At 38.6% G+C, this 18005-nt stretch overlaps 1 protein-coding gene across 1 annotated transcript in view; it reads right to left on the reverse strand.

The window, feature by feature from the left end:
* Positions 1-917: 917 nt before the first annotated feature.
* LGR4 (leucine rich repeat containing G protein-coupled receptor 4) overlaps positions 918-18005 on the reverse strand; it is a 96783-nt gene continuing 79695 nt past the window's right edge. Inside the window, exons 6-18 of the mRNA XM_037040419.1 lie at positions 16828-16899; positions 15019-15087; positions 14082-14153; positions 13820-13891; positions 13418-13486; positions 11864-11935; positions 10550-10615; positions 9709-9780; positions 7924-7995; positions 7515-7640; positions 6562-6677; positions 6224-6307; positions 918-3779 (exon numbers count right to left, since the gene is read on the reverse strand). Coding sequence (XP_036896314.1) covers positions 2503-3779; positions 6224-6307; positions 6562-6677; positions 7515-7640; positions 7924-7995; positions 9709-9780; positions 10550-10615; positions 11864-11935; positions 13418-13486; positions 13820-13891; positions 14082-14153; positions 15019-15087; positions 16828-16899 — 2239 coding nt within the window. The 3' untranslated portion in view covers positions 918-2502. The remainder of the gene's footprint in view (positions 3780-6223; positions 6308-6561; positions 6678-7514; positions 7641-7923; positions 7996-9708; positions 9781-10549; positions 10616-11863; positions 11936-13417; positions 13487-13819; positions 13892-14081; positions 14154-15018; positions 15088-16827; positions 16900-18005) is intronic.

The following is an 18005-nucleotide window of genomic DNA, read 5'->3' on the forward strand; positions in this document are numbered from 1 at the left end:
TTTATGTGTTAGGGCATTGACTTAGTATCTTTGCTTATTACTACTTGTTTATTTTCAATTTCTTGGTATAGTTGACTTTTATATATTTTTGCTGGCTTTGTAACCTGTAAATGCAGGGACTTTTGCTTGAAAATCTGTTATAAATATAACCTTATTACCATTTAGCCCCTTGGCAATATATTATGCAACTTAAAAAATTTATCCCCAGAGATAGTGAGTTCTAATGTGCTGTGTGACTCAGGTATTCACTTACATTTCATTAAGCCCTCTGTTTCCTCATTTGTAACACAAGGGCTTGTTGACTGTAAACACTGAGTTATTCCTAAGAATTTGGGCAATTAGTATTATGCAAGTTTTTGATAATTTGCTCTTCAATAAAAATCTAATTGATGGTATTCTCTTAAATTTCCATTTGTTTTCCATGAATATGATTCAGGCTTAGAATAAAATCTTCTAAATTTTAGCAGAGTGTTCTTTTAACATTTCTTCTAACACTTTTTACTTAAGAATTAACTGTTTCACTTTACTCACTTTAACCCTAAGCAAATTCAGTATACCTACCTAATCTGTTAAGGCAAAGAGCATTGCGTTCTGAAAACATCTGGTAATTCACAACACTGCATATATTATATTTTTGACCACATGTATAGCACAATTCACTACGTATTTAACATAGCTGCTATTCCATTTTTTTAAATGAATACAAAGAAAGTGTTCAGTAACTTGAATTTTGAAGAAAAAAAACTTTTACCTAGGATATTTTTTACCAAGTTATGATTTAATATTTCTCAATGTGTAAATATACAAACATGATAGCAATTTCAAAAACTTGTGAATACTTGGCCTTACAAAATTACAACACACTGTAAATATTCCCCTCCCACATTTTATACAAATTACATGATTTTGATATACAAAGATTCTGTTTTTATTACACGGACAATGTACAACCAAGACTATTTACAATGCAAAAAAGTATATAAACCACAATTTAACATTCTGCTATTGGCAGCCACTATAGTTTAGGAGGTAGCTTTAATTAAACGCAACGAACAGAAGCCACATTTCCCAACTTGTGTTCTAAGAATAATTTACATAAGATAAAAATTTATTATATGCACAGTATATACAGTTTAATTATTAAACTGCAACCTAGCTTAATGTTTTTAGTATATCCTGAATATCTAGTATGGCAGTGGGCCTGCGGCTGATTTAACATATTGTTCAAAAACATATTGAACATTTATAACTTTAAGACCCCCATATAGTGACATGTCAAAAGTCCATAGATGAGAATCAAGAAAAATTTTTTCATTTTTAAAGACAAAGGCCTAAGCTTTTTTTTTTAATGACACATTTGTCTTATTTCACAAAAACACAGTATCTGAACTATGGGTGGACAGCCTCTTTTGAAAATTACAGTATGGGGTAAATGTATGGAAACTTCTATGAAATAGCATAAGAAGTTCAGGAGAATCCAGCTTCCTAAGAAATGCTTTGTGTCATAATTACTCCCAATTTCTTCCAATTAAATGAAATTACTTACCACAGTTTACTTTCTGCAAAATTCAAACTATAAGTAGATAACATACCAACAAAACTGGAAAATATCAGTAAAGCCAATGATATTAGGAAATGTTTATTAACGGGACCATTACACAGAGTCATCGAATCCCTCAGACACTATGAAAATCCGGTATTAGTTAGCAGTTTAGGCAAATCCACTAAACCCACACAGCAATTAGCCCTTTACTTTTTCTAGCAGTGTGATTACAAAACACCGAGAGAAAACATGACTGATCTCACCAAAGCATTGTAAAATGACTAAAAACAAATGTTCGGCTATTCTTTTAAAATTTAACAGTTGTTAATATTGTTTTTAAAAACATCTTCATGTTTTAAGGTTTACAAATCACTTCAAGAAAGTGTACGATTCTATTATGTCGAAGATGGAAAAAGAAAACACTGTAACCTAATGCCTACATTTACTCTCACAGTCCCATCTGGGACGATCCCTTTTTTTGGCCCTGAAGTAAGTTGTCCTGAGATTAATGATCAAACATTAGGTGAAATTAGCAAGACTTTTTCTTTAGTTGTGTAGTCACATTTCCCAATATTCTTAAAAAAATATTAACAGCTGTTCTTTACCTTGTGCTTAATTCAGAAACAGGTAAAACTTTGCTTCTTATGGATCAAAAAACCTAATGTTATAATGTTAGGATATTCACAAAACCTTGTCAAGTACAGATTTGCTCCAAATAGACCACACATTGCTTGGACACTGAAGTTTTCACTGATTAATTAGTTTAGGCACTTGTTCTTTGAAAATGTCTGGTTTAAGAAATAAACTGCCACCTTCCTGCCACCTTCTTCTTCTAAGGGACACCTGGCAGTGATCATAGAAGTGCTTCCCAGATGAAAGATCAAACTAGGGCTTACTCTATAAACACTGTGATTTTGGTTGATGGGGGAACACAGTCAGTCACACACACACACATGAATTCAGTCTTTAACTCTCGGTAGATTATAAGCGTAGCGCACCAGAGGGAATCCTCGACTCTGATAGAAGCAGGCTCGTCCACAGGCCTGCACCTGGTCCGAACTGTCCGAGACAAAGGAATCTTCTTCATCTGCATAATCAGAGTGGGCTGACTGCGTGCCACAGTCGGACCAATAGCCGTCTGGTCTTTGGCAAGAACCCACCGCCAGTGCAGGGCAGCTGTGGGACTTTATCAAGTGTTTGCACGACACTGGCTTTGTCAAGAGATAGGATTCGCAGCAGTCACACACAGTCAGGTTCCCCTGCAAATGTGAGTACATGCCACAGTCGTAGTAGAAATCCTGTTCCACACAACCAGTTTGGCTGCTGATGGAAACCGAAACCAATCCGCTTTTCTTAGCAATATGTCGCTTCAGTAACTTCCAGTCTTCCTTAAACTTTGGGTTGAAAAAAACATACAGCACTGGGTTCAGGCAGGCAGGCAATGGGAAAAATATCAGAGTAACAGACTTCATTATTTCAGGGCTGATGGAGATGGCGGTGATCAACGGTGCAAAGGAGAAAAAGGCAACGGGGCAGAAAAAGATGCAGTTGGTGAAGATTAGCCAAGCAACATGCTTAATCATACCAGAATGAGAGTTCTCTGAAAGGTCCTCTTTTTCCAGGTTGCAGTACAGTTTAGTGTAAATAATGGCCATTAATAAAAACGCTAATGAGTTTAACAGCACTAAGGTTACAGTAAATCCTAACGACGGTGTTTCTCCGGAGGGAAAGGGCAAGCACAGGGGTGATGATGAGTATTCCCCTCCGTGGAAAAGGGGGAAGCAGCCTGCTACTGCAGCCCCTACGAAAGCCAAAAGGGCAGCTACCCGGAACTGTTTGAGATGATTGCTTTTCCCATTTTTCATGATCTCTTTTGCAGATAAACTTCTTTCGACGGCTGCTAACATTAATAAAAATATGGCACTTTCTGAGGAGAAAATGGCAAGAAACCCAGCTATTTTGCAGCCGCTGCCAATCTCCCACCAAATGCCAAATTCAGCAAATCTGCCCCAGGACACGGCATCCAGAAAAGTTAAGATGCCGGTATAGGCTCCCATGAATAAGTTGGACACAGAGATCAGGCCGATGAACAATTTGGCGGAAGGCACTGATGTACAAGGTGCGAATGTTGTTAAAATGACAAGCAGGTTGAAAACCAAGGCAACCAAGAAAATGAACCACACAGTAAGACGGATCATCCAGCTTCCCAGCAAATATTCACAGGGCTTAAAAGCACCTACAATAAAAAACAGAGAGAGAAAAGAAAGACAATTTAGAAAACATCATATTCCGTGTGATGTGGCTTAAGGCACTCAAGATAGTTAATCTAGAATAATTAAATCTGCTACAAACTGAATTGAACCAAATTGAAAAAGATCACTATTTCTTAGACAGTTTAGTCATTGCACTAGACTATTTTAAAAGTAGCTTTTTTTTGTGTGGTATGAGGTGGCTGAATGGTTAAAAAGAGCTAATTTTTATTAAATATTTGCTAAATCCATAGAGTAATGTTTAAAAGAAAAATCTCACTTTTTCTTATATTTCAGTTAATAGGCATAGCACAGTGTCTGGTACATACAAGGTACTTGATATACTAAGAGTTTAGAATTGGATAAACTGGGGTTTGAATTTAAGGTTCATAGCTTGCCGCTCTTTTTTGTGAGAAAGCAACTTAAGCCTCTCTACATTTTATTTTCTCACTTGTGAATAATAATGCTCATTTCATACAGCTGTATAACTTAAGTAAAATTATATACATAAGGTACCTAAGCAGGCTAATGGGTACATAGTTGGACTTCAATAAATATTAGGTCCTTTTCTTCCTTCCTAGTATACTTAATAATAATCACATATACATATATATGTGTGTGTGTATTATGTTACACATTTCTTTTTAAAAATATTTTATTTATTCATTTTTAGAGAAGAAGGGAAGGAGAGAAGGAGAGAAATACCAATGTATGGTTGCCTCTCGTGAGTCCCCTGCTGCGAACTGGCCTGCAACCCAGGCATGTGCCCTGACTGGGAATCGAACCGCGATCCTCTGGTTCTCAGGCCCGCGCTCAATCCACTGAGCTACACCAGCCAGGAAACCCTGTGTAACTTAAAGTAGAACTGCAAGAACTAATTTAGTAGCTGAACTATACAGTCCAGTAACTGACTTTGACATGCTGGTTATGCCACAGATGACACCTGTTTCATTTAAAAATCAGTAAAGAAAAACGAAATTCTGTCTATAAAACACAAGAGAACGATGTATTGCAATTGCCTGACAACAGTGTTCTGACTTGCCTTCCTCAACTGTCATGAAGTTTAATACATTCTGTATAGCATTTTGATCATCAAGATATTCACAAACCTAACAAACCAGGGCTGCACCGTTTATATATGGCTTCCACATACCACAAGAAACTTGTAAAGCTTGTTTTTAATTAATCAACTCATTTTTTAAATTCCCCCCTCAGGGAAGTGTTAGGAGGAAGCCTGCGCTGTGTCCTTTATCTCCGTGTCCCACACCCTCCTTCAGGAGAAAGGGTTCGGCTGACCTGGGAGAACAGGATGCACTGTGGGAAGTGTTTGACTACTGGGTGGAGTTCTGTTCCCCCAAAAGTCTGGGAAGGAGACACCACCTGGTCTCTGTCTTTGGAAACCTGCAGCCTCCTCCACTTCCGGCTTCTAACTGAGCACCTAGGTCTCCGAGTGGAGGACACAGGCCTGCACTTCATCTCTAGCACAGGCTGGGGAGAGGGGCCCAGACCCACTTTCCTCCTGGTTGACCCCAATCTTTAAATTCAGCATGGAGAAACTGGAACCTCAGCATGGTCAGGTCTTGTCTCCCCTTTAATAAAGCTGTCCCCTCTCACTGGGTTGTCAGTTTCTTCGGCACATTCTCCAGGGCAAGAACCTGAGTGGTATAAGTGGTGAGCTGCACCCCTTAACTTCCAAAAATACAGAAACTAGATAAATTGCATTAAAAACTGATTCTTGCCAATCTCATTTACTCATCTCACTTGACGCTTATTCTCTCCCCAAGGCGCTGTGCTAAATATTAAAAGAAACACGTATAGCCCCTCAAGAAGCTCACAATTCAGCAGTAATTAGTCATATAGTTCTGAGTTATAAAATTAAATGCAAATCAACCTGTGTCAATACACTAAAAAAGGAATCTACTTCACAGCATTCAATTTGGCCAATTATTTAATTTTTTCTTTCACAGTAAAATTCGAAATCCACCTTTTCTGACAGATTAGGAAGAATATGATATTGTAGTCACTTTAGTAACTTTCTCAATCTACTAAATTCAATAAAATAAAAGATAACAAAAGGAAAGGATGCATTAAAAAATAACACTAAAAATCTTTATAGACCAGTAAGTAACTCATAGAACTAGTCCTAGTGTTAAAGGATCATTAAGAGAGTGCCTCTCCATCCTTACTGTTCATAACCCTCATTTAGGGAGCTTGTTAACACACACATTCTGATTCAGTGGGTCTGGACTGGAGATCCTGCCAGAGATGCCTAAGCTGCTTGTACACAGACCACACACTGAGTCAGCAGGCTTGATGAGATCATCTACACCCGCCCCTAATACAGAAACCACATCTGTCCCCAGAAGTTTTAGATACGTTAGCCTAATGTCCAGTTAAAGCAAGAAACCGCAGCAAAATATGTCGGGCATACCTGTTGAGGGTGTACAGTGGATTATTACTTGACTGTGCTCTTCATTTTCAGCACTGCTAGTGACCCCAGCTGCGTCAGCGGGACCTGAATATAAATCATAAATTGTGTTTTGAATTCAAGCTTTATGCAATTCAAGAGGACCAGGGTTCCCGACAACCTCCCCTCTTACACAAGAAATAAGTTCGGATTGTTACGAGGCTTGATGACATATTAAAGATGCCAGGAGCACAGTAAATGCCATTTTTCTCATAGATTTCCTACTGATCCTTCCCAAACTGAATACATTAACAGAGACGCTGATTAAGCCATAAAGAGTGTTCTGTTTTACATGCACTTGCCTTTATCCTTTGCCACACTGTGTTCTTGGAGGCTCTTATCTTCCGGGTTTGAATGTGTGTAAGAGTCACAACCCCAAAATGCACAGCACTGATAAGCGTACGGCACAGACAAAGACCTGGAAAACAGTTGTAAAATCTACACTGAGCAACGACTGCAGAGAGAGATGCGCTTTCGTTTTATAGAAAGTAATTTAATCCCCGAAAGCCACAGCCAAGGAGTCAGATGCTTTAAGCCGGTCGGTATCCTCTAGGGCCTCGGGTTCCTCACCTGTGGAAAGAGCTCAGGCATCCGCTGATGCCGTGAGTTCCTCCACTTACGGAAGATAGGCTTTTAAAAACTGGATGGGAAGCAAACAATATTTAAAATTGAACAGCAAGACTACAACTGAAAACAAGAAAGTAATCAAACTCCTTTTATAAATTAATCACACCCAATTTATATCACACCCAATTTATATGAAACTGGTAGTCATTTAAAATGAATGTCTCAAGTCATTTATGACTTTATACCATTGAATGCATTTACCTTGTTTATATTTTTTCAGTATAATGAAAATATACTTTCCCACAGTAACATTCCCAAGCCCTTTCTCTATTACATCTAATGAGGTCCCTATACTAACATTTCATGTCTCCATGAAGGATTATACCATTATACCAATTCTCACACTTGTTGCTAAGGACAAATCCACTATATAAAAAACATTTCTGATGACTATTACTTCTTGGACAGCATCAAGGGCTTCAATGCATGGTCTTAAGAACTATGAAATAATGTTCATGTTCTATTCTTTACTAAATCTGTGAGGATTTGGGTAGAAAACACCCTTAAATTATAGCCTCCCAGAAAATCTGGGAAGCACAAGGAGGGGGGAAAAAACAACTAGTACACTCTATAATTTGGGAGCCTACCACAACTTCAACAAAAAAAAGAAAAATAAGGAAAAACACACCTGAGATTAACAAAGTCTTTTGCTGCTAAAGCTTCTTTCAGCTGGAAGTTGCCCACAAGTTTCAGTTGGTTCAGTCCATTCAGGCCTTCCGTAGGAAATGAAGTTAATTCATTGAAACTTACATCTCTAAAATATGAATGAGACATCAAATTAACTCCTACATGCAAATCACATAAAAACACCTGTATCTGTGTTAACATCATGAGCATGAGAGCTCCAAGAGGAAGTTTAGTCGTGTTAAATGATAGATCTAACATTCATCTGGCCATATGATAGAAGCTCTTACTGTATCAATGCAGCTTAGCATTTAGCCAAAGAGAAAAATACTGTGATAGGTCAATGCTACAACATCGTTTCAGCAGACTATTCCTTACTTTCCTAAGATTATTCCATAAAGTCATCAACTTACAGGTTAGTTATTGACCCAAGATTGACGAAAGCTCTGTCATGAATTTCATGGATCAGGTTTCTACTCAGATCTCTACAACGATAAGAATAACAACGTTAATCTTTTCAAATAAACTGAAATTGCAGTTACTTTGACTGCACTTTAGACTCTGAGGGAGTCACAATATCCCTGACAACAAACACTTTTAATCTTGTCCACCAACATTTTTATTTGAATCCCCCCTCTCCACAAAAACCTCTCTCTCGGAATGTGCTCCATGTGGTGGTGATTCTACTTGGCATCTGTTGCAACACAGTTGTGAATTTTCTGCACCTTATCAATCTGGTACCAGTTCAAAAATATAAATGATAATGCTATAACCTTTGGTACTGTTAACTAGGTGAGGAAAAGCTCAGCTCCTGACAAAGCTGAAAATAAAAGCAGGTTTCATATTATTTGCCTTCTCAAAGGTTAGTGATAAGGCTCTGAGAGAAGACAAATAATCAATAAGCAAACAAGAGCATTCCAGAAGGTCCTCAGATAATCATTTTTTTTTCCCAAGCAGGAAATAAAAATCATAGCAACAGCAGAACCTACGAGAGTGAGGAACACACCCTGAGAAATTCTGATATTGCAGAAATAATAAAACAGAGAAATAATCTCCAACCACACTCAAACTGAGCCTTCAGGGAAATGGAGAGATTGGATAAGTTCATTCTGTGACACATCTCCGAGATAACAGGAGAGCGCAACAAACTTAGTGTCAAATCAAGAAAAGGCCACTCTTTCATTGTGGCTGCTTATCAGGGCTCCAGATGCGATGGCAGCTGGGAGCCAGCCCCCTTCCTCCTGACGCCCAGACCCACGAGAAGCTGGACACCGACAGGGAAAGACCCAGCAACCCAACCACCAAAAAAATGTTTTCTAGTAGGATGCATTTTTCATTTTTTAATGGGGATCTTCTGAAAAACAGGACTCAACGTAAGTTCACTTCACGGTCAAGTTCTCAAATTTATTCTGCATTAACACAAACGCTCACTAATTTAGTGATTTGTGCTTTCTGAGCTAAAGTTCCAGGAAGGCAATGACCAGGTTTGTCTTAGTCATTTCGACATTCTCAAGTGCTTAAGAACGTGGCTGGCACAAACATACACTCCAATACAGGTGGTTTTTAAAAGGACTGCTTCTGTTGCACACTGGCTGTATTCGTCACAAGAGACTCACCAGGGCAGGGGGTCAACAAACGTTTTTTGTATAAGGCCAGAGAGTAAATATTTTTCACCTCTGGGGCTCCCATAGTCTCTACTGCAAGTGTTCAACTATTTATATTTTAACTTAATTTATATTTTACAATATTGTTGTCAATATTTACAATATTGTTGCAACAGTATGGTGGAAATCAGCTTCAGATGATAAACAAAAGGGGTGTGTATGACTGTGTGCCAACAAAACTTAATTTACAAAAACCGGAGGCAGGCTGAATCTGGCCCACAATTACCGTTTGCCAGCCCTAGCCTAATGGGTTGGCAAACCTCATTATTATGCCTTGAAAACAAACAGACTGCATCTCTCAGATTATACACATTACTTTTCTTCATTCACCAAGGTACAATATCAGAAATGAGCTAAGGTAAAAAATATTGGAAAAACATTATCTATAAAGTATCATGTGGCAAAGCTTGAATAACAATATTTACATATTAGGAATCTTTAAGTGTATCTCTTAAAATAAGAGTTTTACTGATATATTTAATTTATAATTTGACAAAAATTTTACTTGTCTCCAATAATCATAGAGAAACTTACAGTATCCTTAGGGATATGAGCCCTTGAAAAGTGCCTTCTTTGATTCGGTGGATCTGATTACGTTGCAAAGAACTAGAAGAAGAAGAAGGAGAGGAAGAAAGAAGGGAAGAAGAAGGAAGGGGGAAGAGAAGGGGAGAAGATGGAAGAGGAGAGGGGGAAAAAAGAAAAAAAATATTTTCTATTTTGAAAAATGGCATTTCTTAAACTTTATCTAAGTTTAAATACTCATTCATAAGTAGCACTGACTGATCTTGTTGAGCGTCAGAGGAACTACTATTTCCTTATCTATAAATTGAAATGGTTAGAAAAACTGGCATTATACCCCAAATTATACTAGGAGTGGACTATGTTACCCAAATGCCTTTATCAACCCTGCTCAGGCGTGAGAGCAGGAAGACCACACAGTGAGAAAGGCTCTAGGACAACACCAAGTACCACGGGGAAGGTTAGAGCGAGTAGGGGATCAAAAATGGGAGGATTAATGCCAGGCTTCCCCACCTCCCCATCAGCTTCCCTTAGAGATGCCCTATGTAGGTACACAGTAAACGCCATGCCCAGGCTCCCTCAACAGCCAGGACAAGTTTTGTTTGTTTGTTTGTCATTTTTTTTAATAATACCACCCTCCCTCCATAGTGTCTCATAGACTACGTGATAGGTAGATGTCTCATAACTACCACTTTGCATGAACGCCCTTGGTACAATCGGATATGTACTCATAAGAACATCTTGATACACGAATCTCTAATTTACTAACATTAAAGCCATTTATTTAAACTAGGAAATGCTCAATGGAATTGACAATACACCACAGCAAAAAGAGTCAGTCAAAAGGACAACTTACATTTCTTCCAGAGCATGGCAACCATTAAAGCTTGGGAGCTCTTTTATATTGTTGTAAGACAAGTCCCTTAAAGGAGCAGAAATTAAAGTTAATGTTATGCCATCAGAAAAACCAAACCGAAAGAGCTGTACTCAGCAGCACTGAGCGCAGCGCTAAGGAACAAGGAGATAACGGCTCACGGAGAAAAGCAGGTGTTATTTCCTAAGACCCGTAAGCTCCTGAAGCACCTCAGTGAGGCAAAGGGCTCAAGATTTGCAAACTTCAGGTGCGTAACGTTGGGTGCAGACAGTATAAAATGTATTTTAAAACATGAGGTATATACAAATATAAAATTAAAAATAAGTATATGGAATGGATATAAAAATTATGTTTAAGTGGTAGTGTCATGGGTTTTTTAATGTATCCTTTACAATATTGTTACTTCATTAAAAAGCGATAAGAGGCGTGCACACTTAAACAGTTCTATTAAGCCAACTATCGGGACTGGTTAACTCTCAGTTAACCCCACGGCAGTTTTCCTCGGTTTTAATTATCATGTATGATGCTCCCTGACACCATTTAATTACTTGCTTAATCAATGAGTCACTTATTTTGTTACTCTCTCTCTCCACTGAATACTTATGAACAACTTAGCAACTTAATTATTTGTTCCCGTGACACTTTTATATCCTTTATTTACTTTTATTTTCTCAGTTTCGAGTTTTTGGAAAGCTCCATGCTTAGTTGGTTCCTGATCTAGGAAAGATTTGGGCTCTGCTTAGGTCGGGGGCGTCAAACTCGTTTTTACTAGGGGCCACATCAGCCTCATGGTTGCCTTCAAAGGGCCCAATGTAACTTTAGGACTGTTATCAATGTAACTACTCCTTAACTGGGGGCCAGGAGCTCAGCACTGCCACCAGACAGAAATGAGGTGGAGGGTTGGATTCGGCCAGAGGGCCTTCTGTTTGCCACCTGGGGCTTAGGTTATGGATCACAGTAGGAAGTGGAGAGCTGACTCTCCTGGGGAAACTAGAATAACAACAAGGAGTCGGATAAGACAAAAAAAAATCAAGAAGAACCTAGTTTGGTTTTAATTTGTTCAAAGCGAAGTCACAATACATGTAATATATATTGATATATCCCTGATACTAAATTCAAGTGCATACCGCCTACTCAGGGGCTATTAACATAATCACTCATTTCCATGAAGAGAATAAGAAATATGAAATAATTTCACCTAAAAATCATCTAATGCAAATAGTTCATTAAAGAGAAAACAACGTGTATGAAGCATATAAAAGAAAAGTATGAGAAGGAAAGAAGAATCCAACTTACAAAGTCCTCAGCATCTTTTGTTCGTGGCACAAGTTACTGGATATGCTGCTTATCTTCGTGCCTGTCAAGGTCCTGTGGAAAAACGTGGTTCATCTAAGAAATGACTCAAGTTGAGGTGGTACACAAAATGTTATTTTCATCCAGTAAAACAATGCTCACACATTTGCATACAGAGTCTATGTATCCCACTGCCGGATTACTCCCCAGTTTGGCATGTAGGAAAAAGAATGAACCCTCCGTGCTGGTATCATTTGCATAGTAATGCAGAAGAGCGTGTGACCCTAGATGTTAACATTGCCCAGACAACGAGCTTGATTTCTCACAAGGACAAACAGAAAAACACTAATCCGCAGTCATGGCCTGACCACAGGCAGCTGCAAGTTTTGTCACGCCCTCTGCACCCTCAAAACATTTGAAACCAACTTGGCATCCCACCCAAACTTTGTTTCTGTTTTTTCTTTCCAACAACCTGACCTAACGGTCTCAAATTTTCTCTTACTTCCTCACTTCCTCTGTTCCCACTCGCAGTCAATGACCGAGTCCTATTCTTTCTTCCTTGGTAGTGTCCCCAGCTTCGGACCCTCTATCTCCATTTTTACCGCTACAAGGTAGATCAAAGGTGAGAAGGTGCAGAAAGGGGTGGAGGAATCTCAGGCCGCAGGGAAGAGCTTCCATGACGGATTGCAGCCTGAACTCGCGTGGTTCAACATTCACTGAGCCCAGCCTGAACTCGCGTGGTTCAACATTCACTGAGTCAACTGGATCATTCCCGTGGCCTCCTCACTGTTTCTCCTATCTCTGGTCTTTCTTATCCTCCTTACACCCCCTGCTCCATCATTCTCAACACCTCCAAATGCCTTAAGAGTCCAGTTTAAACTCCTTAGTTCAGCGTTCCCAACTTCTTCTTTCCTACCTCTTGGCACACAGGAAAATCAAAACAGTGATGGCTGGAGATTCTAGCCACCTTAGGCCCCCACCTGGCTGCCTTGAGGGCTTAAGTCATTGAGATCTCAGATGCACGTGCCACCCATTTATGACCATCCATTAGGAAGTTTTGCCAAAGCCAAATGCTCCATGTTCAAGACTTGCCACTTCAAAACTGTGACCCAAACCATTTCCCAAATTTATATCACTCCCCCTTCAATTCCAGCTATGTGTGATCATCTGTACACCATCCCTTTTACTAAATCCTGCCTTCCTAAATAAAAGACCCAGCTCTGGGAAACCTGCCAGGGTTTCATTTTGAAGCATCTCACCTCCTCCATGAAGCCTTCCATGATAACCTACATAAATTGTTCCACTTCCTAGAGCAGTGCTACTAGTTTAACACTTGACAGCTGCCTTGTATTTTCAGGGACCTTTTCAGATCTGATCTCCACATACGAGGCAATACTGTACCTGACCTGACCCCTATGTCCAACCCCATGCGTGATATTCACAACGGGAGACTGTAGGAATCAAAGACTTCATCATCGCCCCACGCTCTGGCATGCTGCTAATAAGCAGGCCAGCATGTGACCTCGGCACAACCCCTCTGGAAAGGGCCACACTTACAGACTCTCCAGGTGGACAGTCCCGGTCAGATTGGGGAACTGCTGCACCATGTTGGCCCCGCGAATGACCCTTGAAGCAATTGGGAGAGAAAAGCTAATTTAAAATAAAATTTTCACGGAGAGTACCTGCATTTTATTTTTTAAAGTTTAAAATCATAGGACTACAAGACCTCAAAAATAAAACTGCTTTCATCTCTTGAATGGACCTGAAAGTGGATAACTTGGCCAAAGGTTCATATAAATGAAAACTCTCATAAATTGTCACAACTATTCTTTGGACTTGTGCTCAAGGGAAAGAAACTAAAAGATTTTGTTTTCTGTAGTTACAATAATAAATTCTAGTTTTCCACCCAAGCAACTGTATAAATACTCAGGTTCATTTTAAAATTTATATAATACTTACAAAGAATGCAGATCAGATAAATTGTGAAATGCTGAGTTTCCCACAAAAGATAGCGGATTATCATACAGATGTCTGTAAAAAAGCAAAAGAAAAAAAGCCCCTAGTTTTAATATGTTCACCAGCACTCCAAAACTAAATCTACATTCATGAAGTTCATACATCTAAAAGCCTGAACTTTTATTCCCCACCCAGATGCCTGGCAGGCACCAGAGACAGAGCCGTCCGTGATTACATATTAGAAGAAACTTTCAAAGCCACTTACATAGTTCTTAAGAGTGGATTACCATCAAATGCTCCATCGGGGATAACCGAAATAGAATTACTATGAAATAACCTAAAAAGATAGGAGGAAAATATTTTTAAATACATACGCCCTTGTAAAACAAGTTCAAACCCAGGTAACTGCTCTTATGCAGTATTATACAGCATACCACTGATAACAACTACATGAAAATGTCAAAAATGTAGAGAAACTGCCTTTTTTAATCCATCTCATCTTCAGGATAATTCCTTTTAAACCCATTGCTTAGCCTACTATCAATCAGGTCCCTCATATACATTTAGCTGTACCTTCACCATCAAAGAACTTTAGACCACAAGAATCACAGCATGTCCTGACCCCCAAATCTCTCTATCTCCTGCATTTAGTCTTTAAGCAATCCATCTGAGAGTTTAACTGTCAGCTCATGATACACAATGCTGTTATGCCGTGTACGTACCTATCTCTGCCCTTGACAAATCCAACCTCTAAAATGCTCCCCTATCCTTTCATTTAAATATTTCCCTCCTTCCAAGTCCAGTTTAATTTCTTCTCTTTAGTGCTGCCTTTTCCAATGACCTCAGCCTCAATGCCATCTTTTTTCCAGAATGATTTCTTTATCCTACTCATTCGGTGGTTATTTCTACCTGGAAACTGCGGTCTGTCTTCCACGGTCAGCTTCCCCAGTGAGACTAAGACAACAAGTCCTACAAGGCCCAGACCCTGGGTCACAGCTTCTGTTTCACTGTAGTCCAGCTCTCACTGGTCATCTGTGTTCAGAGTTGCCCACGCCAGCTAACACATGCCAGTCTGTACGATCGTGTGGGTTGGTATGTGTGCGTGCACGTAATGGAATGAAGATGTTTATAAAACCTCATTGTCGGAACATTAATTTGGGAGTCCTACAGACACTAAGGCACAAAGAAAGCACAATACTCACAGCTCTTTCAGGCTAGGAAGGGCTTTGACAGCCTGAGGGAATTCTCCCAAGTCATTGTAATTCAAGTCCCTGGGAGGGAGGAAAACAGGCAAAATAAGAACAGGTAAGGATAGTAAAGAGTGGTCATTATTTTTAAGACATTTCACTATTAATGTTTTCTTTTAAATATCACATTCGCTGGACAATGATCTTTCTTTACCAACTCTATTGCCACTCAAAATCCTGTAGGAGTTTAATTGAATTTACATGTTAAAAGTACTGAACAGGAAAAAAATCATAATTCTTCAGTGATGTTTTTAGGTCAACTTTAAAAGTTCAAAGAATTCTCAGAATCATATTGCTGGTGCATTAAATAAATTACCAAAGTGTCATTTCTCAAGAAAGTCATCATAAAACAAAACTTATTAAATTATCCATTTATAAGGGACAAGAGCCTGCAACTGAGTTTCCATTTGGGGTTTAGAGTGTCTTCCTGAAATTCTGCCATGAGGGCTGCTGACCTCAGCCCAACCATCCCATCTCAGCAAGATGACCCACGGTGCAAACGAAGAAGGAGGAGAAGCAGGATGAGTTCACATAACTATTGTCCTCTAGTAGGGTACCAGCTGTTAGAAACATTACATTCATTGGGAGAGAGAAATGCCACAGTGAAATGTACTAAAAAGTCTCAATTCTGAGTATGTTTACATTTTAATTCTTTTAACCTAAAGAGCATGTTGGAATATGATTAGTATGGTGATTTCAGAATGAGAGTAAAACAAATATCAAATGCCCAGCTTCTTAGAGAACTAGTTCATCTTCCTTTTCTACATAGAAAAAGGTGGCAAATAAAAATTTAACCAGGAAGAAGAGGTTCTACTGTAATATAATTGGAATGGTATATACTTGGTCTAGGATCAGAAGACCCATTTGGTCTCCTGTTACACTCATGATTTACATAGAAAAGGGGAACTAAGTTTGTATCTATCTTCAAGAGCTCCAGCTTTCAAATATCCATTAATGTGTACCATCCTTTAGTTGTTCAGGCAGGGAAGTGGATTAACAGAGTACGAAAAGTCTTCTCATTAACTGAGAGTTAACCAGAAAATTCAGTTAAATGAAATACTACAAACCCTAAACATTTCAATCAGATGTAACTCACCCATCCAATGGGGATATACTCTGAATCATTTAGTGCCCACAACAGCAAATATTATAAATCTCTTAGTAAAAGCAACTAACATAAACTAAAACAACAAAAATCCAGATTCTACTCTCGATTACACACAGCTGCACAATGTCTTCTGCTCACAATGTTGCAATATACAGTTGTAACAGCCAGAACTCCCAAAAACTTTAACAACAACAAAAGTATCCTAAGCAAAATGGAAAACTTTATCATATCTAGCATATGAAAACAGAGAATATTGAATCTCAGTGTCAACAATTAACCAGGCAACTGAGTTCAAGGAAAAAACACACAAAAAACTTTTTCCGGAATTAATTTGATGAGGCTCAAAATCCCATAATTATCTATCATACATTTTAACAGAACCAAAATTTCAGAAAGGTAATGCAGTTTAGCAGACTGAGCTGCTTTAACATGTACTTTTGTTAAGAAATATCTAGTTCAAACTTGTGTGCCATTTTTACCCATAAACTCAGATTAGTATTTGTAACTCCTATTTGATGGCAAGAATTTAGTCATATAGTAAAGCAAATTGGTAATGAGCTGAACTTAAGACCTTTATTTTCTCCTTTTTCTGCAATGAAATGCAAAATTGGACCCTCAACATCACAATGTGGACATCCAAATATGAATAAACTTACAAAGTCTCCAGGTTATCTAGTCCATCAAAACAGTGTCGACTCAGGCTTTTAATTTTATTGTTATGAAGATGCCTAGGGGGAAAAAAGCATTAAAATGACTACAGATTACCCAAGAGCAACAGTTACAATGTTTTATATGCCTAAATTTGAATGGCTTAGAGAAATGGTATAGCAACAGGCTGACAGCTGTTAGAGGGGAGGGGGTTGGGGGGGCAGGTGACAAAGGGGAAGGGGATAAGCAAAAGAAAAAAATTGATAGACACAGACAACAGTACGGTGATTACCAGAGAGGGAGGGGATAGGGGACAGTGGAAGAGGGCATGGGGGGTAAATGGTAGCAGGAGGAGACGACTTTGGGTGGTGAACACACAGTACAACACACAAGTGACACATTATAGAACCATATACCCGAAACCTGTATGTTATTAAGCAATGTCACCCCAATAAATGCAATAAAATTTTTAATAAAAAAGTAATATAGCTTAACATTTCAACACTTGACTAATGAAAAACAAATAGCACTGGATAGTTATCTTGATGTACACATCACAGACTCAGATTCACGGCACAGAATGCCAGGAAGGGGGGATAGCTCTAGCAGGAAAAGGGTACACACATCAAAGATCCCTTAATATTCAGCCCTATCAGAACAAAAAGTTTGAGGATCTTTTAATCATAAGAAGTAAAATTTAGCTGAGTTCTCCTTTGGGAGGGTACGGGGAGTGACACGGAAGAAAGCAGGTTAATTTAAATCAAGAATTGGTAACAGAGTTTTAAAAAAATGCCATTTTATTTTATGTCCAAGTTTTCAAACTTAAAAATTACAAAAAAATACTGTTTGAATAGACACGTTGGTAAAAACATAAAATATCGCTGGAAGTCTTCTATGAGCATCTCAAAACAAGTCCACTTCTTAAAACACTGAATACTTCACTGAGACATAAAAGTAAAAGCTGTTACATGTGTTTGTTGAATGATCCAATTTCTTCTCATGATAACAAATGCCCACATATTTTAGAGAAAGTCAACAGTTATCATCAGATGTTAATTTTTAAAATCATCCTATTTTGTATCTTTAAAAGCCATCATGTTTGATATTATAAAAAAAAGGCAGCTCCACCAAACCCTTGCTCTTTAGAAACATAATTAGTAAGATACTTTCATAATAACTTGTCACA

Source organism: Sturnira hondurensis, unplaced genomic scaffold, assembly GCF_014824575.4.
Source record: "Sturnira hondurensis isolate 20B ecotype Veracruz unplaced genomic scaffold, ASM1482457v3 Scaffold0002638, whole genome shotgun sequence".
NCBI classification, from domain to species: Eukaryota; Metazoa; Chordata; class Mammalia; order Chiroptera; family Phyllostomidae; genus Sturnira; species Sturnira hondurensis.